Raw genomic sequence first — 23759 nt, 5'->3', positions numbered from 1 at the left:
TCTTAAACCATAGTAACCATTTTCAGCAATACACCGAATAAAAATATGGCTAACAAGTAAAGAAAAAAATACATATAATCATGTATATTAACGAAAAACTTTGTTCATTTTTGTTTTGCATTTATATAACCCGTTTTTTTTGTGGATGCTAGATCTTATATGTTCAATATCATTGTATCCGTGCGCTACAATGTACAGCTTTTCACTAAATCAAACTCTCCAATGCTTTATATTATAAACTATTGAAAATATCTGTTATATCGTACCTCATGTAATTTGAAGATACTATTTCTAAGCAACGCTAATTTTTTAGTTCAGTTACTGAACTTTCGTGGATTAAACTCAAAAGATTCAAAACGCTTATAAAATATTTCATTATAGATATATGTTTAAGATCAGAAGATTATCTGTGTTTAGACTATTACACACTAAAAATGAGAGAAAAACGACTTATTGGGACTTTACAGTGTGCTGCGGTTTGTTTTGTAGTTTAGAGATTTTAAGGATACAGTCATTAACTGTATTTGTACAAGATTAGAGTTATAACAACTTGGAACAGAGCTAACAATTTGCCACCAGTGGCACAATGGTATGTCTTCAGACTTACAACGTCAGAAACCGGGTTTCTATACTCGGTTGGCAGAACATTGTGTAACTTTGTGCTTAACTACAAGTTTCATCAGTGATATCTAAGTTAAAACCCTATCAACCGCTACATTTCTCAGCGATAGCATTTCTTTTGCATCCCAATAGCATGGCGGTATGTCTTCGAGATTACAAGGATAGAAATCGGGTTTCGATACCCTTGACGGGTAGAACACAGAGAGCCCATTGTGTAGATTTACGCTTAATTACAAACAAAAGCTAGCAACTTGTATGTTAGTTAGTGAAGGCCATGTCTAGTAACCATCATTGTCAAGTGACTGTCTTTATCACACCTTGCACTTTGGTAACTAGTCTCTGGATATGTTGGGTTCTTTAGTCTATGTTTGGTATCCTTGTTTTACACTCGAAGTTATGCATCAGTGAGCTCAAACACACCTTTAAAACCACAAGTTACACGAGCACCACGTTGTGGTTCCATTCAACTTTGGATGTTTTCAACATCTTTTTCAAATATATGATGAATTATTGCGACATCATTCTTTATCTCACCAGCAAGGTTTTTGTTTGTTTAGAATTAAGCACAAAGCTACACAATGGGCTATCTGTGCTCTGCCCATCACGGGTATCGAAACCCGGGTTTTAGTGTGTAAGTCCGCAGACATACCACTGGGGGGCGACCATCATCATCAAGGTGCTATCCCAAAACAGACACTGTTTGCATCTGTCTCACCAGCAAGGTACTATCCCAAAACAGACACTATGTTTCCATCTGTAGACATAATTCATACATGCTTCTCAAGAGGTCGTTTTTTATGCCACTGTGTCAGAATGCATAGTTATCAAGTGTCATTTTGAACTAGGTTTGCCATATTACATTTCTTCATTGATCGGTAAACCAGTGTGGAGGTGAAATTATATTTTGAGAATTAATATGGAACAAACTCTCTGACTAAGGCTGTACGAAGAAAGTGAACTGCTCTCTGTGTTGCCAAATGACCCTTTAAGCCCCAAACAGTTAACAGAATGTTTGACAAGCGAGTGCGAATTTTAACAGATGGAACAGCTAAGAATATACGAATATATCTCACATGAATATTTGTCAAAGATGAAAGCCTGAATCACAATTTATCAAACTGAGATCTTTGTTATCCGTTAGATTAAAATCCTTTTCATCTGTGGGACTATGTTTTTGTTTTGAATTGTGCGCAAAGCTACAAGAGGGCTATCTGCGCTAGCCGTCCCTAATTTAGCAGTGTGAAAGGGAAGGCAAGATAGTCATCACCACCCACCGCCAACTCTTGTACTTCTCTTTTACTAACGAATAGTGGGATTGACCGTCACATTATAATGTCCCAACGGCTGAAAGGGTGAGCATGTTAAACGTGACGGGGATTCGAACCCGAGACCCTCGGATTACGAGTCGAGTGCCTTAACTAACTGGCCACCACGGCCAGGTGGTTAGGGCGTTTGACTCGTAATCTGAGGGTCGTGGGTTCGAATCTCTGTCACACCAAAACATGTTTGCCCTTTCAGCCGTTTGGGCGTTATCATGTTGTGGTGAATCCCATTATTCGTTGGTTAAAGATTAACCCAAAATTTGGCGGTGGGTGGTGATGACTAGCTGCCTTCCCTCTAGTCTTACACTGTTAAATTAGAGATGGTTTTGCGCGAAATTTAAAAAAAAAGAACATACACACACACAAACCATTAACTTTAATTTTTGTTTGTTTTTTAATTTCGCGTGAAGCTACACGAGGACTATCTTCGCTAGCCCTACCGCCAACTCTTGGGCTACTCTTTTACTAACGAATAGGGGGATGGACCGTCATATTATAATGCTTCCATGGCTGAAATGACGAGCATGCTTAGTGTGACATGAATTCGAATCCGCCATCTTCTGATTACGAGTCGAGTGCCTTAACCACCTCGCCAACCACTAATTTTACGATTTCAACCCTACTGAAATATGCGCGTAGTCTTTCAACAGAGGTCTAATCAGCTGGATGAATTCTGTAGAAAAACATTTTCTATTTATGCGACTGTGGCTACACCTTGCATCAGCAGGAATAATAACACTCTGATTTAGAAACATTTATATCCTGGCATCAAGCAAAATAATAGTCAAGTTTCTAGATTTCAGATATAAAACATATGTGGAAAGCTTTCTACCAGTTGATTCTTAGGTTGTTGTGCTTTGGACTAAATAACTGAAGAAACTGCCTGATGCTTGTGAATAGGGTTAATTCTGTCCACACGGTTATCATATCATCCATTAGTTATGGTGTATAACAGACAGTTTATAATGAAAATAATGCTAATAGCATTTACTATAATTACATCATTTTCATGTGCAATTTCTTCTAATTCACAAGGTAAACACTACGATATTTAAAACCTGAGACTGGCGGGAGGCTAGGGCCATACACTGAAGATGACCTAAGAAGATCGAACCGTTGTTCTCTGCTTTATTTTGGTAATATGTTAATACCCACACCAGCCGTCCTGAGATACACAAAGATATAATCAAACCCTCACGTACAGCCCTAAAGTCGTGTTCTTATTGTGAATACTTTTATTTAAAACTGTGTTGTATTATAAGTAAATGGTTGTTGCACATATCACAGTTATTTTTTTTTAATTATCTAAATTTCGAATACCCAAATTTGATTCTTTATGGATTTGTGTTTGTAGTGCCATTTAATAGATAGTACAGGAGTTTTAGTTAGATACATAGATAACGACATACACGTTATTTCTATTGTAGTAATATCTGCGCATTGTCTTGTGAAATATAAACAATAAAAATAATTTACAAATATCATTGGACTAAAAATAATCTCGACACACTGTTCAATAAAGTGACAGTACACTTACTGAAGATATTAACTGCAAAAATGAATACACTGAGAATTACATTATTTATGACCGTTTTCTGCAGGTGTTATACAAAAAAAAATCTAGGCTTAGGCTGTATATATTTATTTATGTTTTTTTTTAGAAACTATAATCAAACGTATTCAAAAAGTATAGAGTTTGAGGAAACGAACGATTACAAAGCCCTAAAAGGCGGGAAAGCAAATTTATTGACAACGAACATTTTCTTGCTTATGTTAGTAAATACATGGTTCATTTCACTGAAACGACGTTTTTAAAATTACCAGAAATTCAGAAAATAATTTTGTTGTTGTTACAGTCTCCTTCAGGTTTACTTACTGCTTTAATTAACATTACTTGATGTGTAATTATCAGTATCTATAAAACATTTTAAATTCATAACAAAGAAAGTATCGTGAAGTCAGGACAAATGATCATTTTATCTTTACTATCATAATAAACAAACAAAAATACAAAGTCATTCCCGGGAGATTCATCAAAGTACATTAACACGCGAATAAAATATTAAAAATAAATCTTAATACGATACAATACTATTACACATCATGAACATAAAGCAAAAAAAAAAAAAAAAAAGGTTTTAATCATTTGTATCAAACTCTCAATAACATTACTTTTTATTTTCAACGATCCCTAATATTAATATTTCTTAATTAAACATCTACAAAAACAGATACCCTGGTGTTTACATTATTTTATCGTAAAACACAACTTAGAAAAGTAAAGATGTGTATGTGTGTTTTCTTATAGCAAAGCCATATCGGGCTATCAGCTGAGTTCATCGAGGGGAATCGAACCCCTGATTTTAGCATTGTAAATCCGTATACTTATCGCTGTACTAGCGGGGGCAATAAAGATATAAATTATAATTATCATTAACGGATCACACTTTCATTTGTTTGTTCCTTTTAGGTTTTTGCGCAAAGCTTCTCCAGGACTATTTGCGCTAACCGCACCTTTGTTTGTAGTTGAGCACAAATTTACAATGGGTTATCTGTGCTCTGCCCAACATGGGTATCGAAACACGATTTCTAGCGTTCTGAGTCCGCTGTGCCATATGGAGCCGTTCTAATTTTGAACCGATATACCAGAGGAAATATAGCTAGTCGACAGCACCCACCACAGATATTGTCTGATTGAACAGTGGGATTTGACCCGTAACCCCAACATGCGCAGCGTCATTATATTGCAGTGATGGGACGCGGATGATAATTGGCTCTTACATCCATAATCCAAGATATTAACAACCACTGCATCGCGTTCGATTCGCTGTTTTTAAAAGACAAATTACACTTGTTAAAAGCACAGCAGCGCCATATACGCTTTTCTTCTACAACAAAACCAAAACAGTATGATTTACTTCACGATAAAAAATCTTAATATCGTTTTGTACTATACGATCATTTACGAACACTGTATTATCATATAATACTGATAATGTAACTAAGTTTCTAAATTATGAGGACATACTTTGTCAGTCTTCTAGAAATCTCTTGAGATGCCTACCATTCAGTAGAATAATAAGTGCTTTCACAACAATATCTTATAATTTGTTCGTTATGCTGGAAGTACACCGGTATATCTACTATTGAAAACATCTGGTTTTTTGTTTTCCACAATACACAAACACTATCATATACACGAATAATGACAGGGTTAAAACTGAAGTGAGCAACTTTATACATTCATGTAAAATATTCACTACTCAATTTTATGAAACGGTCAAGCTTATTTAATTAACCTAACTGATTAACATCCATCTATCTAAAAAGACATTAACATTTCTGTTCAGTATCGGTTATTAAACACTAGGCCTGACTGTAAGCTATGGGAGGACAATTCCCATGCCACTGTACGCTTACCTTCAAGACCGAAATTACATTTGCCTGATGGTAATTCAGGCACAAGTTGAAAGCAGATATTAAAACGTCAGAATGTTTGCAATACTTTTCTTCCAATTAAGCTGTCATAATTTGCTAATACCACTTCTCTTCAAATTGGTCTTATATATATAAAAAAAGCAAGTTCTTATAAATGTGGACAAATATCTGATAAAGAATATATTAAAATTCTTAAATAAAAAATAAATCAAAGTCCGTTAAGACTATCTGTCAAAATAATATATTGTTTCTTTACGTGCTTTACTTTTATAAATTATGCTTAAATAAAACAAAAAACTCTTGTTAATTAGAGGTGGCGCAGGAAAACTACGGCTTAAACATCTGCTTTCCTGTAGAATAAAGTAATAGCTTTTCATCCAGGCCACTAGGTGGTTTTCAATAAAATATTGTTCTGAATTTCCTACCACAAGATGAAGAACTGACATATGAAACAGATTAATTGAGCAGGCTTCAACAAGTTACTCTGATGTTTAAATGTAGTTTAAAACACAACAACAAACAGATAACGTTTTAACACAAAAGTATTTGGTAATGTTGGACCTGCGCAATAATATCGTATAAAAAGTTTGTACGCACACTTAATTTTATATATATAGTACATATTTGACTAAAGTTGAAAACATAATATTCATTACAAAGAGAGCTTGAAATAATAAAAAGGTAAAGAAATGAATGAATTAAATGCTTAAATTTTAACTCGTGCTTTTGAGCAAACGTCAGAGTTGTTCAATTTTTACTGTATTTTGTTCAGAAGATTCTGTCTACTTTTCATTGTTAGTGGTAACAACAATTCAATTTTAAAGAAACTTCTCTCTACTTTTCATTGTTAGTGGTAATAACAATTGAATTTTTAAAGAAACTTCTGACTACTTTTCATTGTTAGTAGCAATAACAATTGAATTTTTAAAGAAACTTCTGACTGCTTTCCATTGTCTGTGGTAAAATTAATTCAATTTTTAAAGAAAATTCTGACTGCTTTCCATTGTTAGTGGTAAAAACAACTCAATTTTTAAAGAAAATTCTGACTGATTTTCATTGTTAAGTGCTGACAACAATTCAATTTTTAGAGGCAATTCTGACTGCTCTTCATTGTTAAGTGTTAACAACAATTCAATTTTTAAAGAAAATTCTGACTGTTTTCCATTGTTAGTGGTAAAAACAATTGAACATTTAAAGAAAATTCTGACTACTTTTCATTGTTAGCGATAACAACAATTCAATTTTTAAAGACAACTGTAACTACTTTTCATTGTGAGTGATAACAACAATTCATTTTTTTGAGGAATTTAACTTTTCATGAACTTTGTTTGTAATTAAGCACAAAGCTACACAATTAGCTATCTGTGCTCTTCCTACCACAAGTATTGAAACCCAGTTTCTAGCATTGTAAGTCAAAAGACATACTGGTGTACAACTTTGGAGCAACTGAATTACAAAAAAGATGTTAGTTAAATTTTGATAACTTGATAATTAAATATTTGTAAAAAATCCATATATTATCAGTAAGTACATAGGCTCATTATTTTTTAAGTTCAATGATATTTTAGAACAACAATTAAACGAGCAATTCGACACTTCAAATAAATATTATATGGCTTTAACCAAACAAAATCCTTTTTATATTATTTACACATTACTTGTGCTTATTTACATTTTAATTTGTTGTAATTCTTAAATTGTTTTTTTAAAGAAATTCCATCAGACTAAAGAAAATAGATGAGTGAATAAATTATAAACCACATTACATTTATTTGCTTCAATAGCTTTTTTAAATGTAGACACTGACTCAGTCAAATTCTTTAAGTATGTTTAAAAAAAATTGTTTTCTATTGTGCTTACAAAACAATACAAAAACGTAAACATTTTTTGTATATATAAAACTTGTCCATAAACACCCTTGGTATGAAATTATAAAAGTCAAAACTGCATATTAAAAAACTAGTGCACAAAAAAACGACACTAATTCCCATGTGGGAAACAAAGAAATGCATGGTAATCATAAAAAACTAGTTTTCCAGGAGCTCTTAAGTTTCACCAGTAGCACAATGTGAACCATAATTCATCCAGGAGAGTTTAGACATGGTGCAGGGTATTTTAAAAACTATCACAGAAAGTTTTCAATATACTTCATATCAATTAGCACATCAAGCCTATCATTTGTACTATACACAGTGTTTATTATTGATTATAACAATATTCTGCACACTGACATGGATTTTAATGAAACTGCCAATACAACATTGCTTAATGACAGAGAGAAATAAATTTTAGTTTCATGAGAAAAGATATTTAACATAATAGGGCTTTGGTTTGTTATGAATTTTGCAGAAAGCTACATCAAGGCTGTCTGCACTAGTCATCTCTAACTTAGCAGTCAAAGACTAGAGGAAAGTCATCTAGTTAACTCAACCCACTGCCAACTCTTGGACTACTCTTACCAATAAGCTGAAAGGGTGAGCATGTCTGGTGGGACAGGGATTTGAACTTGCAACCTAAAGTAGCAAGTCAAGCACCCTAACACCTGGCCAGCACATAGGGCTTTGAAGCATGTGTATACTAAGTAAATGATCTTTCGAAAAACTCACGATTCTCAATGTGTCACTGGTGAAATATTTGAACTCTATGACAAGAATATTTTAAAATATGACCATTCTGAATACAGTACTTTCTTTATAACTATCCCATACGTATATGTACAAAAGATAACTGTTTCTCATTTTGCAAAAATTATAAAATGAAAGTAAAAAAATACAAATAGAAAAGAGGAAACACAGGAAGTAAGTTACCATAGTATTGTTGCATAAAAAATACAAATATTGGGTTGAGGAATAATTCGTGAGCGTTTTTTCAAGTTAAACAAATATATTCATAAATGAAATGCTTTCGCAAAATATTTCATGTCATTTGGTAGATAATTTTTTGCTCTAATAGATGGTGTGTTTGATTTTCATATGTCTTTAATTTTTGCTTTCATTTTCAGCTCATTAAATGGACTGTCAAGTGGAGAAAATTGGGCATTTTCGACACCATCTGCTTTTTGCATTTAATTTCTTGCAATTTCGTTTAAAACAATGCATACTATATACCTAGGTATTACATGAAATAAAGTATCATAATAAATGTTTGGGTGTAATGTGTTCATGCATTGAAGTATTGTATTGTCTTGCATGTAATGCTTGAATGAAATTATTTAAAAACGCTCACGAATTATTCCTCAACCTAATAGAAAAGAGGAAACATAGGAAGTAAGTTACCATAGTGTTGTCACATAAAAAATACAAATAGAAAAGAAGAAACATAGGAAGTAAGTTACCATAGTATTGTCACATAAAAAATACAAATAGAAAAGAAGAAACATAGGAAGTAAGTTACCATAGTATTGTCACATAAAAAATACAAATAGAAAAGAAGAAACATAGGAAGTAAGTTACCATAGTATTGTCACATAAAAGAGAAAGTTGTAAATTATTCAATGCTATTCACAGTTTCATAACAATGTTGATTTTTAAGCTAACAGTTTTGATGAAAAATTTACTAATTTAAATAACAGATACTGAATGCTTTCTCAACTAAGAAGCATTCAATAAGTGGGAAAATTTAGGATAAATAAATCAGTAAACATAAATCTTAATGAGGGATCAGAGTTATTTACTGATAATACAAACTGGAAGCAGAGTGAAGAGTGAAATGGAATAGTAAAAATTCAGAGACAATGATTTTGTTCTGAAACTTTAAGTTCCTCTTTTACCTTAAAAGTCTTGATCATCATAAGGATCCAAAGAGGAAATTAAAGCCTTCATGAAAGCTGCTGCTGCTAAGGCTGAATATGGCTGCCATTCCTTGTTCTTGGTTCCATCTTTGTAGTCCGATATTCCTCTGATGAAAACATAGTTGTCTTTACGATTTCCATATATTGACTCCACAACAGCATCAAATTCTGAATCAAAGGCCAAAATACCCCACTGATGAGCAAATTCTTGCCTCACAGCATCGTCCTTCATCAATGTTCTTCCAGATGCCACACCTCCAAAGTGAATCATGGATTTTCCTGGTTGTCGATATTCCACTGTTCCTTCAGGAGCTTGAGGATGGCCAACTTCAATAACATCTTTTCCTCCAATGGACATGAAAAGTTTGTCTGTGTCAGAAGAAGGTCGACTGAAATCAGCTTCTTGGCTGGCTAAGGTATCCAAGGCATGATGGATGTAGTCTTCCCATGGCTGCTGTTTAGCATCAATTAAACCCTGTGCCCAAAGTTGTTGTGCTGTCTCTTGTAAGCATAAATTTGGTGGACACCATTTTTTGATGTTATACTTGCCTGTAAGTGTGCTACCACCTGCTGAAGTTTTACTTTCAGGAGAGCTCTTAGTTTTTTCACAATAGATGTAAATAAATTTATCGCTCTGTCCATCAGGGGGTGTAGATATGACAACATCTCCCAACCGTACATGTTTAGAATAATCAGTATAGTGGGGAACTCCTCCTCCAAGACCAACAAGAAAAACATATTCAACTTTCTGAAAGCTTCCTGTAACAAAAAACAAATCAACAGATTTTTAAGTTAGAGAATAAGTTATCACTTGTCTTAAATATGAAGAATTACTCAACTGAGTATTAAAATATAATGTTTCTTTCAAAAAATTAACATCAATCAAACAAAGAAAAATACTAATACCAGTACAACAAATATAATTCATAAATCATATGACAGCATTTGAAAACTTAAAATAAATATTTGTAATACTACTTATAAACACTCAGTTTTACCTGGAATAGTATTTTACTTGTACAAATTAAAATGGGTGACATTCGCAACAAACCATTTTGAGTTTGATAACTGCTGAACAGAAACAAAACTGCATATGAAATTTTCTGTATCTTCCACTATAACATTATACAATGTTACTACTGATATATCCAACACAAAAGAACTTAGTTATTAAGTTTACAAACTGGTATTTTAACAAGTACCTTTGTATATAAAATTGAGGTTTATTAAATCATTGTATACCAAACACTGAATTAAAAAAACAACAAAATATCTCTATTCTTTTAAGATATTAATGAAATTGACTAAGAAACCTTAAAAATTAGATTCAAACTAAAACTGAGACATTGTAATCTTGATATAAACCAAAAACACATTAAAAAGTTACAAGTTCATTTAATTTTTAGAAATGAAAGAAATAAACTAGTTTCAGTAAAACATTCAACACCATGTACTCTATAATCAGTTTTTTTCTCAAGCTCATAGCAACACGGAATATAATTTTTTTCTTTAACTTGGGCATCTATCTAGCTTGTATTTTCTAAGTTTTGAAAAATTCAAGTATATAGTTCAAAATGTAGATGAAAGCTTCGGAGGACACTTCCAAAGGAGCTCAATTTAACTAATTGTAATTACTTGTATTGTTAAAAGTATACAATTAGTTTGATTTCCTAAAAGCACTAAATATTAATATTTTAAATAGTCACCAAGCTTAACAAAGACAAAAAGTACTTATATCTGTGGTATGTGAATAAAACTGGCTTTTCCACTAGGAGATACAGAATTAGTTTGGTAAAATATTGTATTTAAAAACAGCAGAAGATTTTTAATATTTCTCAATCTATATCTAATTTTAATGTACTTTCAGATTCAACTGAAAATTGTCAAATTCCAAATTTTTCAGATAGCAAAGGGTTATCACTGTTGCCAAAATTAACTTTACAGTAACAAGCCTAATCTTATGAAAAATAGCATTCTTTGTTATTATTGTGTTTGAGAATTAAAAGAAAAAGGTATCATTAGATTTTATGAAACAAGAGAACTAATAATGCTTAAATGTAAGTATCATCATAATAAAGTTGATAACTTAATCAGGCAAAACTTCAAAATATATGTAACGAATATGAAGGTCTTTCTTCATAGGTTAAAGCTGAATACCAAAACATTATTTAGAAACACAATTCTAAGCTCTTTTATTGAGATAAATAGTTACATGGTCCAAACTTTCTTCTGGAGACCCTGTTTCTCCCCTACAACATACATTGTAATATCTACTATATTTCTTTTTGTATTTTAAATATTGTATAGGAGTAATAATGAATAATTATTGGCTTGTTGCTAAAATCTTTAGTCAACAATTGCTTTATTCTACCCCTCCACTAGTTTATCCCTAAGCCGACATACAAATCTTAAAATTTAAGATATCATTGAAGATTTTGATTTCATTTTAAGGATTGATAATAAATCAGTAAGGTTTAGAAATTGTATAATATTCAAAATTTCAAAATATAACCATTCATCATGTGATCACATCAACAGACATATACGGTGGCCTAGAATGTTGGCATTTCCTGTAAATTAGGCCTAAATGATTCAGATTATTTGTTGCACTGTACTGCTAAAAACTGTGTTTTGAATATTTTAGCTATTTAAATAGCTTTACAGTTATTCATCTGCGAGTAATTGAAATTTTACCCCACATGATATGTCCACGTTAATTTTACAGGTTCGAGAAAACTGTTTATAATTAAACCTAATGAATCAGCATCTTTTACTATGCTGCAATAAATAAACTTCTGCAAATTCTATTATGAAATCACACATACATGGCCAAAGCCTTGACAGCCAGAATATCCCAGTCTTGGAAATTCTAAATATCTGATCTGAACATCACATTATGGTGTGTTTATAAATAATTTGAGTATAAAAGGACTGTTATATACCTTTTACAAAAGCAGTCAATTTTTGGTGGCATCACACTAGCAGTTGAATGCCAAACAATGTTAAAATGTAGTTCTAATAGATGACTTTCTACCTCAACTTTATATCAGCAGTGGTTGTCATATAACTGGTTGATTTGTATATTATCATTTCAATATAATATTCATTTCTTTTTTCAATTATCATTTATACATTCCTTAAGCCTTTTCTAACATGGTGTGAAAATGAAATAGAACTTAAGCCCTTTCTATATGTAAGTTAACATGTAAAGCTGACAAAGACAGTTATAACTTGCAATGAACAGTTAAGAAAATTTTAGGTTTTATAAACTCATTACTCTCATAACTTAATTCCTCCTAAAATTTTAAATTAAACAACTCATTGGTGCGTTGCCTTGAATTTTGCAGTAATTATGAATACACCCGAGTTAATTTTGTATATCAAAATTAAAGTAATAGTTACTGAAGATTAAGCATCTCCTCTATAATAACAAGTGTTAAATTTCTAACAGATATATTTTAAATATTTTCTAGTCCATGTTGAGTGAAAATTACTCACCAAGTAGACGAGTTGTCGTGTTACCAGCAGCAATCATGGCCTCCCTGTGGTGTCCTACTGCAGGTAACTTTGTTGCTACAACTCTATGAGCACCAATGTTCCCAAGAGTATAAACATTTGATTCTCCTTAAGGAACAAAAATCTTCATAAGGTATACATGAAATTAAAAATTAGGTTTGGTCAAGTTTAAAATTTTATTTTTAAAGTATCAGTTAATTTAGCTGACAAAACAGATAATCTTATTCTGAATTTAACTTTTAAAGTAATAAGTATATACATTTATCTGCAGATATGAATACTTATCAAAACAGATATAAAAATGTTTAAATGAAATAAAACAATTTTCCTTTATTACTCATATAAACAAAAGTGTGATACAAAAAATTCTGTAAAATTCAGGATGAAAGACAAATTTTTTTATAAAATGTTAAAAACATTTAAAACTAGTATATATAGAAAGAGTCACAATTACCATTTTTTAATCTTGTAGTCTTTATGTAAAACAAGAACAAGAAAACAGAGAAACAAAATGTCCAATATATATTACCTTTTTAAACTCTCAATAGTGCTTGAAGAACCTAATATATAACTGATTTGATATTAGGAGAAATTAAAATATTGAATTCTAATTATATTAAAATGTTATTTTATATATTATATTACCTTCAGTCTTATACCTAACATAAGTGTCTTTATTTTCTATCATAGCATCAACTGCCACTTTCTCACAGTACTGAGCTGTAATGATGGCTATAGAAGGTTGCTGGGAGCTGACAACAGTTGGAACTTGACGCACCATTTTCACTTCTATAATTCGTAAAAAAATAATAATACACAAAGCCATCTAACAATGAATTAAAGAGATTTTCTTCAAGAGATTAAATAAATTTTTAAGATATATCTTCAGTGTCTCGCATAAGAATACAGAAATCCAATGCAGTTCATCAACAAAATTTTGGTAAATTATAAAACATTTAAGATTTCTTGTTGTTTTCAATTGTAGACTTGCATTCCTTCAGCAATTTAATGTGAAAAAAAACAAGAAATATAAAATATATTTGCATGTGTGTGTGCATGTTTTGTGGTATAAACTGTGCCAATTATTTATCTTTAATAGATAAATTAAATCATTCCGAATAAACATAACTTATTTTCAAGCACCATTAAAGAAAATAAGTTGCCTCTTTTTCTACACTTCTGTGTGATGAGGTGAACTTTTATTAATATATTTCAATCATTTTTAACTCATTTCAATAATAAAATGCATACCTGTATCATTTTGGGTGACTCTGGTGTAACTGCCATTTTCCAAAGATTTAATGATTCCTTTTGACTTAAGTTCACTGAGATGTAAGAGAACCTCCTCTTCGGTACACTGTAATGTACTAAATAATACAGAAAACAGCAGTTGCTATCCGTTCCAGCCAATTCATCAATACAGAAAACACTCATAACTTTTTTATTTTATATAAGAACATTCAATTAATCATGGTATTCTGACAAGCAATGCCTGAAGAAATGTAATTCAATTTATATTTCACACAAGTCCATACATTTAATTAATAATCTCCAATTTTCTGTTTTCATAAATTTGTTCAGTAGTTAAAATATTACATTATTTTGGTAAGATATCTGAAATTAGTTGTCAGAAATCTTCAAAAAACAAAATACGTTAACTGTTTATTCATATGACATCAGAAAAACATGGAATAAACTGTTGAAAACAACAAATGCATTAAATGTACAATATAACAGTAGAAATTTTAGGTTATAAAATTTTAGTACAGTTCAGTTTTAAGCTGAACAAACAACACTCAGGTGGAAAGAAGAAAATATTTTGATAATGAGAAATAACTAAACTGTACTAAAACAGTTGCAGAGCATTACTATTCCTTTACAATGAAAGACAAACAAACAAAAAGAGAAGCAAACATGACACTAAAATTAACTCGGTTATCTCTATTAACCCTGAATTGTACATTTTAATATAAACATAACAAATCTATCCCTTTTGCTTAATATAAATAAAAATACTTCGGTTCCATAGTTGACTGCTCCTACTTCCAAGTAACAGTTTAAATAAATCATAGAAATGTTTTTGTAGGTATCTCATTTGAACGATTTTACTTCTAGGTAATGACAATTTATAACTTAATAAAATATATTTCACAAAAATGTATTTTTTGTGCAGTATAGTTATTTAAGTAAAAATATTTCTACAGTATTTTCATAATGCATATAATAGAGGGTTAAAGCCTGTTGAAAATTAAAGACTGAAATGAAAGATTAGAAGTAACTAAATGAGTTTCATATCAAACTTACTTGGTTAAGTCTGTGATTGTAAGAGGGTTGGGGTAAGCTGATTCAATTATTTCCAAAACTTTCTCTTGAGTAATATTCATTATACCACCAGCCATACTCTCTTCTAGAGAAACTGAAACAATACCATCATAAACATTTATTTAATTTCCATTTAACTTGATACAAAAAAGTGAGGGTAACTATAAATCAAGTATGTTATGAGAAGATATCAGCTATATAACATACTTGATTTATAGTTACCATCACTTTTTCTCATGTGTGGTTTTAGGTCCTTGTTTACTTTTATGATAGATGAATTCCAGTATATCTAACTTATTTTATTAAAACAATTGGTAAAATAGCTGAATTATAAAATACCTTAAGGAAAAATAAAATTGCAGAAAATAGTCAGATATAATGTTTAATCTCTTAATATATATAATAAAGATTATTATTATTATAGTTTTATTTCATTTAACCTTTAAGTATGCCAGTAATATTTTATGACTTTTTTTTTGATAAAGTTGGTTAACTTTGTACACTTCAAGTCTATGAATGTTGCAATAACTGAAGGAAAATAAAAACAATAATTGAAAAAAACAATTTGTGTGTGTATGTGTATATACTAATTTGAAATTATTAAGCATGAAAATCACAGACTAACAATTTAACACATTTTATGGCTAAAAGTAACCAACCATGCAGATATTTGTTGTTTACAAAAAGCTAGCAATCCTGACTAGATATCAATAAGCAAAGAAAGTTAGATACAAAAATTGCAAGCATTTTTTCTTTAACAAACTTAATATTAAAATTTAATGAGACCAAATGTTAGTTGGCATAACACTACAGTATATCAAAGTTATATGTTGAAGACATAGACATTTGGAGTGGGGGCAAATATTTCAAAATAGGGGTAGAGGTATATTTCTGTCCTCACAGTTTCAGGACTAACTCATAGAAACCAGCCACTAAAATGTATAATTAAATGCATATAAAAAAAAAAAAAGGGATTTTACAGAACAACTTAAAAAAACCAAAACAAACACATGATGAAACTTTGTAGAATTGACAGCAACTGCCGGCAGTTGAGGCCCATTCTACAAAATATCATCATGAATACCTGCCCACACAATCTATCAAAGAAAAACAAACACACCTTTGAACAGTATGCTCTGATGCATATGATTGAAGAAACACATATATTAAATGTCAGAAGTATTTAAAAGAAGAAAAAAGCTATTAGTTTACGCAATTTGCATTAAATTTTCTCAGAATTATGTATCTGTGGTGTAAATCGAATTACATACAAAACAAGTTTTTAAAAAAGCTGTATTCTCACACACTGTGTAATCATACTACTCTGCTTTAGAGTTTTAAATCAAATAGAAACTAAAATTCAATATAATAAGGTCTAAAGGTGATTATCTACTAGTTAACATCATTCACATTACATTTTCTCAGTAGTTATGAGTAACAGCTTGATATTACATCTAAATTCAGTATTACTACATACTGTCCAATCAGCCATCAATTGAGGTATATTTGTAATTGAATTAATTTGTAAAACTTAAGCACATAAATATACTGGACAAAATTCATAGTTAAAACATTTCATTACTATCCATTAAGTTGTGTGTAGAAATACAAACAAAACAAAATCAGAGTACATTTTTCTGTGCACTTTGTCCTTTCACAAGTACTAGTTTTTGACAAGGAAGTAGTAAAATTAAAAACAACATAAGATTAAAAATAGATCTTACTGAACGAGAAGAACAGGTATTACCTAGAGAAGTTTAAATTCTTTTTACCATCTTCTAGTTATTTGTTCGTAACTTCTCAACTCTTACAACTTGTTATAACATTTCAAATTTGTAATTTCCATACATTTTTCTACTCCTTAATGAAATGAATAATTAAAGTCGAAGACAAGAACTAAACTCAGCTAAAAGTTATAGAATAAGAAATATCTAATATTTCTAAAACATATTTCATCATCGAAGTGAAAATTTAATTATTTTTCAGTAACTGATTTAGAAATTTTAGGCTAATTTTTTTCCCCTAAAACAGAGAATTTTTATCATTTAATTCTAGATTCATAATTCAAGTGATCTCAGATGCCGATTAATTTCTTTGCCCAAAACAGAGAATTTTTATCATCCAATTCTGGATTCATAATTCAAGTAATCTGAGATGCAGATTAACTTATTGCCCCAAACAGAGAATGTTTATCATTCAATTCCAGATTCATAATTCAAGTGATCTGAAATGCAGATTAATTTTTGCTCAAATCAGAACTTTTATCATTCAATTCTAGATTCATAATTCAAGTGATCTCAGATGCAAAGAATGAATTTTACCTTTAGCCTCTTACTACGGTGGCCAAGTAGCCTCAAATTTAAACTAAAACTTTAAAACATTGCACAGTTTTAGTTTATAGTTTCACAACAGAAAAGAAAAACTGTTTTTACACAGCAAACCAAATTCAAGTTTGAATAACACAAATACTTCTGTTTGTAATCAACTACAACTACTGTACCAAATTTTATTTAAAAAATAATGTACATGTTTAAGATACACATAGATGATTCCATATATGTATTTAAAAGCATTAAATTAGCTCTTAAAATAGTTAAAAGTAATGTTCTTACATTTTATATATTCAACTGTATTTAGGCTAAAAATATAAAGTGTAGGCACAATAATATTTCGTTTTATATTTACTTTTAACAACTTAAATTTATCATGTATTTATTACAAAATATACACACACATAAATAAATTTATTTTTTATCAGATGTATGATGAACAGAGAACTGGAATACTATTCAAGTAATTACACTTAAGACATTTAGTAGTATTTAGTTTCAAAAACTTATGCACATGCATTTAGTTTTATATAAAAGAGTAGTTTAATTTTACCAAGCTAAAAAAGCAAAACAGTCACATTAGTGTTAGAGTCTTATTAAGCTTAGTATGCTGGACAAACCAATACAAATATGTTTCGTGAAATCTTGCAAAACATAAAGTTGTTATTTAATTAAATCAACATATTTGAGTAGAGAGAAGTCTGAGGTTTTGGCAAATTTATATTAAGCCAATAATTTTCATGCTCTGCGCAGACATACATTTTGTGGCAGACTAGGTGACAAGAACTTTGAAGTAAACAAATCAATGAAAACCTTCATAACTGGAAGAAGAGTGGCTGGTTGCTCCATGGGTACTTTCCGATTCTTCTGATGTATTATTCTGAGAACCGATAGTCAGCAATATGCCATTGGGAAGAGCTAACAAATAGGTTACAATGGATTTTTTTTTCTTATATTCTTTGGAGTTTATGTAATACAGAATAATATTTTTGGAAAATTTTCTGAACACCTCTCCTTCATTTGCATATTATAACTTATTTTACCAGTAATTTCCTTCATGAATAACAGTTAATAGTATAATTATCACTAAATACCATACCAAACCAAAGAAAAAGATTAACAGCTTACAGTATTCATGTGGAAAGCAACGAGAAATAGTTAAAACCTATCAACAGCAAGTCACTTTGGACCAATCTAACATAATGACTATTATTTATTAATCACAGCTGTTGTGTCACATAACTTCCAATGCTTGTGTATTACTCACTACCCACAAATCTTTCAAAACAACTATAGGCCTTATCATCCTTCTTACGGCTAATTTTTAAGAACATAAAAGATTTTCATAAGAACACAACAATCTAGATTTTCTATTTGATCAATTTGTTTCTAACAAAGCTGTCAAACAATACAAAAAACTTTGAAGTAAATAGAAAGATATTTTCAAGGAAGACTCGAGTAAATAAAAGCCACTTTTCATAATCCCTCAAATCACTTGGATATTTTACAAAAACAACTTGAAACACCCTTTCCTCAGTAAATGTTACAAGAATGAATTGTTATCTAAATGTAACATTGCCAGAACAAATTAATTAAAGTATTTTCATTCTCTCCAAACCTAGCTGAAAAATAGTCTAGGAGTTAGCAGGTTAACCTATTTAGTGAAGTGTAGCTGTGCTACTGATTGACCATTCCATCTTCAGCCAGAAGACCAAAATCATAGATGGCCATGTCTGAACCCTGGGAGTTTTTACCATACTGCTTGGCCAATGTGTTACATAAAGTACTGTTATGATTGAAAATACTAAGTACTTTTTTTAAACAATTATCACTTACTTAACTAAACAAATGAGATTTTAAAACTGTAATGACTTAAACAGTCATGAATGTAACTCTTCCATATATCAACTAGTATACAACATGTTTATATTCATGTATAATCATTTCCAGACAATTTCTGCATGTAGCTATGGCATTTTCATTGACTAGATGTCTAAAGGTTGCAAACATTTATTTCTGTAAAATCTTCAAACAGGCAACATGGAATCCCGTACAAGTGACTTTACTTAAAACTACATGTGAGCCACTGTATATAATCCATATACCCAAAATTCTTTACATGGCCAGGTACTTAAATTAGGTATGTCCATAGTTTGATGTTTTGCTCTCTTTCTTAGCTCTTAATTTGCTTGACTATAGCAGCAGATAAAACCTGGCCCATTTTGTTAATATATCTTTGTGTTTGTTACTTCAAAAGATTTCTACTCTTGTGCTTACTTGTTTTCCTCTAATGTACTTGTTCAATTTATTCTGTGCTTAACAGTCCCAAACTTTCATTTTGTGGAACATTTAAGACTTTTCTGCTGATTATCAGAGCATCTGAATAACATTAAGCACTAGTTTCTCCGACTACCTCACTGCAATAATTAGGTAACATAACTGAATGTTAACTTTCATGAAGGTTCAATAACCTTTGTATTTTCATATTAAAGTTCCCCTTAGTGGCTCAGTGGTAAGTCTGTAGCCTAATGATGCTGAAAATTGGGTTTTGATATTTGTGGTGAGCAAAACACATTGTGAAGTTTTGTACCAAACAACCACCACCCAACCAAAATCTTGTTAAAATATATTCAATAATATTGTATTGAAAATCCATCCCACATCTTTTAAACTTTTTTAGCATTTGGGTGAATGTGCAAACAGAATTGCAAAACTGATATTTTTTAGTCTTTTATAACTAGAAATGAATACATACTGATTTATATATATTCATATACTTTTTCAAAATGTCTTAAGTGTTTAACATTCATTTACCATTTTTTTAAAAGTAGATAAATAGTCTTCAACTTAAATTTGTTAGGGTTACTTACAACAATGACCATTCATAAAGCTTATACCTGCTTGCCATATTTCTATTCTTAAAAGAACAAGTTTAAGTGACATAAATATTGATTTCTCTATTTTCTTTTTAATATTTCTTTTATTAACAATATTGACCATCATGTGTAATACACATATTTTTACAATATACATTACTTTGGACTATAAGCTTGGTATATTGGTTTGACCTTACTTAAATATGCTAAATTGCCACACTTTGCAAGATATTATTGTATTTGCAGACATAAATACCACCAACAGCTAGCAAGGGAACCTAACTGATGAAAGATTCCAGTCTTCATAATCAAACATGTAAGAACAGCATATTTAATTAGCTATAATTATTAATTGGGCTAATATTCAGTTTTTATTCAAGTAGGTAGCTTCCTCAAATTGAAATTAGGTTATTTTTTATTCACTGCAATTATATCAAGCATCCAACTTCACTTAGAGTACCTTAATGTTTGAGTCTTATGATTTATTTAAGTCAACGAAACTTGGGAAACAGACATATTTTTCAGGTTGAGCCCACCAAATGATAATTGAATGATTTTTTGACCAATATAATTATATTCAACACCTCTTTATCAAAATTAGTGTATATTAACTGTTATAACTTATCAAACAGCCTGTATCTAGTCAGGCCCAGTGTTAAGAAAAGGTAACATAGGCATCTGCCAGAGGTGCCAACTTCTTGAAAGTTTCAGTGTGAGTGAGGACTCAGTCTTAATTTTTGATTATGTTGACATATATTATAAAATATCTCAGTCTAACAGAGAGTACATATTTCAAATATAGTCCTTAATAACTTGTCAATTTATATAATAGAAAATACAATTCAAAAGCCAGTAAAAGCACATACAATATCAATTTTCATCTCTTCAAAAGACTCAGGCTGACTTTTCTACAGAACTTGTAAATACTTACTTGGCCTGGTAGGAGGCTCTTCCATCTCTTCAATTTGTCTTATTTCCACTTCAATCTTCTTTATATTGCAATATTTCAGCTGCATTAGTTTCATGATTCCTTTGATGAAGCCCACATAATCTAAAAAATGGAATGTTTGAGTCAGTTAAAGATACTTTTAAAGAAAACATGCAGGATACGTTAAAAAGTATTTCTCCATATACCTTTAATACTATACGCTTATTCATATATCAATATATATAAAGTAAAAAGTATGCCATCAAAAAAAAAAAAATTCATTATGGTACCAACAAGTATGACTTGTTACAGAAAGCCTTACATTAACGCTAAAAAAATAACTTATTGGTAGTTTTGAACTAAACAACAAGCAAAGAAAGAAACAAAAAAAAATTACTTTGGCAGGAGCTGTGTATTTTTATTAAAAAAATGTATTCAACTGTAATTATTAATAGAAACTCACCTCGAGGAAACTGAGAAGGGCTAACTAGTTCCTTGAAAAAATTTTGAGAACTTCGCATCTGATCAGGTTCCAATACTTCGGACTTAAACCAGAACTTGAGCTGTCGACTTTCCTAGCATCAAAATGAAATTTTACAATTATAATTGATGGTATCTAATGACTGTTTTTTGTTTTGTTTTTAAATAAATGTTACACTGGGGCCCAGAATAAAACTTTATATTGTGTTATTACTGATAATATTATCAGTTTTTGTTTTATAAAGCTTAATTTTACATAATCATCAGAAATAAAATATGTTGTATTTTGGCAAATGAAAACAAAAAAAATCATCCAGAAATTGTTAGAATAATAGAAATTAAATACTCAACACTAGTTCAGCTCCTGTAAATCAACTGACGTGCTTCTATAGTATTATGGAGTGGAAATTACTTTTTTAAATACATGTTTAAAGCGAAATATCTCAATATTTGAAATAAAGTCAGTTAAATCTAAAATTTAACTTAAAGAAAATACAATATTTAGGAGTGAAGAAAGGAATGTTTTGTAAAAACATGGACTGTTGAGTTTTTATTTTAAAATATGTTTATTTTATCACAACTAATTTCTTACTGTCATATATCTTTAAATTATATATAATAATTTGTACATTAGTTCGAGTATGCAAGATGTTAAGATAGGCCTAGAATACTTAAAAAGTTCCAGCTGACATCAAGTTTTTCTGATACATTTGAAGCTAGATAATACAAACAAGATAAATATGAAGTGTGTCAAATTATTTCAAACAGAAGAGTGAATCAATCTGTATATATGCACCTGTCATGGTTACTGAAATACTTTCTACAAATAAGTTGATTTTATATTAATCTCAGTATTGTTAGAGAGGCTTAACATCATTTGTAATGTAGATAAACAACAATTTACAGCAGCATACAAATATCTAACTTAAAGTGTATATAAACAATGAAAGAGGAGAGAAACTTATTTGTGAATGAATGTTGAATTATTTTTACCAAATAATTTAAAAGAACCTGCCAATGAAAGAATAATGTTGTTACAATACTGATGGAATGCCCTACTTTAAGACTTATAAAAAATCTTTATTTCAACAGTTTATTATAACATTGTTATAAAAGAAAAACAGATTGTCAAATAAAATTTTAAGGTTTGTTCAGAAAAACTGCCACAAAATTGGTGTTTTGATACTAATGAAACTACTTTCTGATCCTATTTCTCCAACATTATACAACATTTAAAACCATACTGAATAAAACAAATATACCTGAGTGTGAGTGTTATTTGCTGCATTGGTCAAAAATACTTTGAACTCCAAAGAAAGATGTGCAGGTGACTCATCATTCTCTCCTGTTAAAAATAAATTATCATTGTTGTATTCTAATGTAATTTTTTTAAAGTTTTGTATATCTTACATAATCTAATCCTAAAAAACAACTACAGTTACAACAGAAAGTATTTGTACCCCTGCGTCATGAGTGGTTTTCTCCTCATAACTTAAAAAGTATCATGATTAGGATAATGAAACTAGAGTATATTGTAAATATTATACTAACACACGTCTACATATATTTTTTTGTAAATTGACTGACAAATAAACTGTTTATAAGCAAATAACCAAGAATGGAAGGGACAGAAAGTGTTCATGCATCCACTTTAATGGTCAGTTGTGTAGCCTTTCAGGTAAATTACTTGGCGCAATATCTCCTCATAGCTCTCCATGATCGTTTGACAGTACTCGACTGGCATTTTCTTCCATTCTTCTTTACAGAAGGCCTCCAACTCTTGCAAGTTTTTCGGATGACGCTGATGAATCCTGGTCTTCAACTCATGCAAAACGATTTCAATTAGGTTGAGATCGGGTGACTGCGATGGCCACTCCAGAACGCTTATATGGTTCCTCTCAACCAGGATTGCACATATTTTGATGTGTGCTTAGGGTCACTGTCGTGCTGGAAGATCCACGATGCCCAAGCCGCAATTTCCGAGCATCATTCTTGATATAAGTGCCTAACGTTGATATCGTTCTCTTCTTTTTTCATGATTCCGTTGATGCAGTAAAGGCTGCCTACACCAGAAGAGCTGAAGGAATCCCATAGCATGATCGAGCCACTTCCATGTTTAACTGTAGGGACGGTGTT

The 23759-nt window shown here is 30.6% G+C and overlaps 1 protein-coding gene across 3 annotated transcripts in view; it reads right to left on the bottom strand.

The window, feature by feature from the left end:
• Window positions 1-3903: 3903 nt before the first annotated feature.
• The window catches only part of LOC143237481 (uncharacterized), a 43059-nt gene continuing 23203 nt past the window's right edge, over window positions 3904-23759 (bottom strand). For 2 of the 3 annotated variants that reach the window (XM_076476774.1, XM_076476775.1), the window contains exons 3-11: window positions 22886-22968; window positions 21607-21718; window positions 21147-21266; window positions 18153-18257; window positions 14992-15103; window positions 13939-14054; window positions 13333-13476; window positions 12670-12795; window positions 3904-9930 (exon numbers count right to left, since the gene is read on the bottom strand). In XM_076476774.1, the coding sequence (XP_076332889.1) occupies window positions 9152-9930; window positions 12670-12795; window positions 13333-13476; window positions 13939-14054; window positions 14992-15103; window positions 18153-18257; window positions 21147-21266; window positions 21607-21718; window positions 22886-22968 (1697 nt within the window). In that variant the 3' untranslated portion in view covers window positions 3904-9151. The remainder of the gene's footprint in view (window positions 9931-12669; window positions 12796-13332; window positions 13477-13938; window positions 14055-14991; window positions 15104-18152; window positions 18258-21146; window positions 21267-21606; window positions 21719-22885; window positions 22969-23759) is intronic. The other variant, XM_076476776.1, reaches the window with a different exon arrangement.

The sequence above is a fragment of the Tachypleus tridentatus genome, chromosome 13 (assembly GCF_004210375.1).
Source record: "Tachypleus tridentatus isolate NWPU-2018 chromosome 13, ASM421037v1, whole genome shotgun sequence".
NCBI classification, from domain to species: Eukaryota; Metazoa; Arthropoda; class Merostomata; order Xiphosura; family Limulidae; genus Tachypleus; species Tachypleus tridentatus.
The sequence above is the reverse complement of the archived record's forward strand: the minus strand, read 5'-3'. Positions and strand labels throughout refer to the sequence as shown.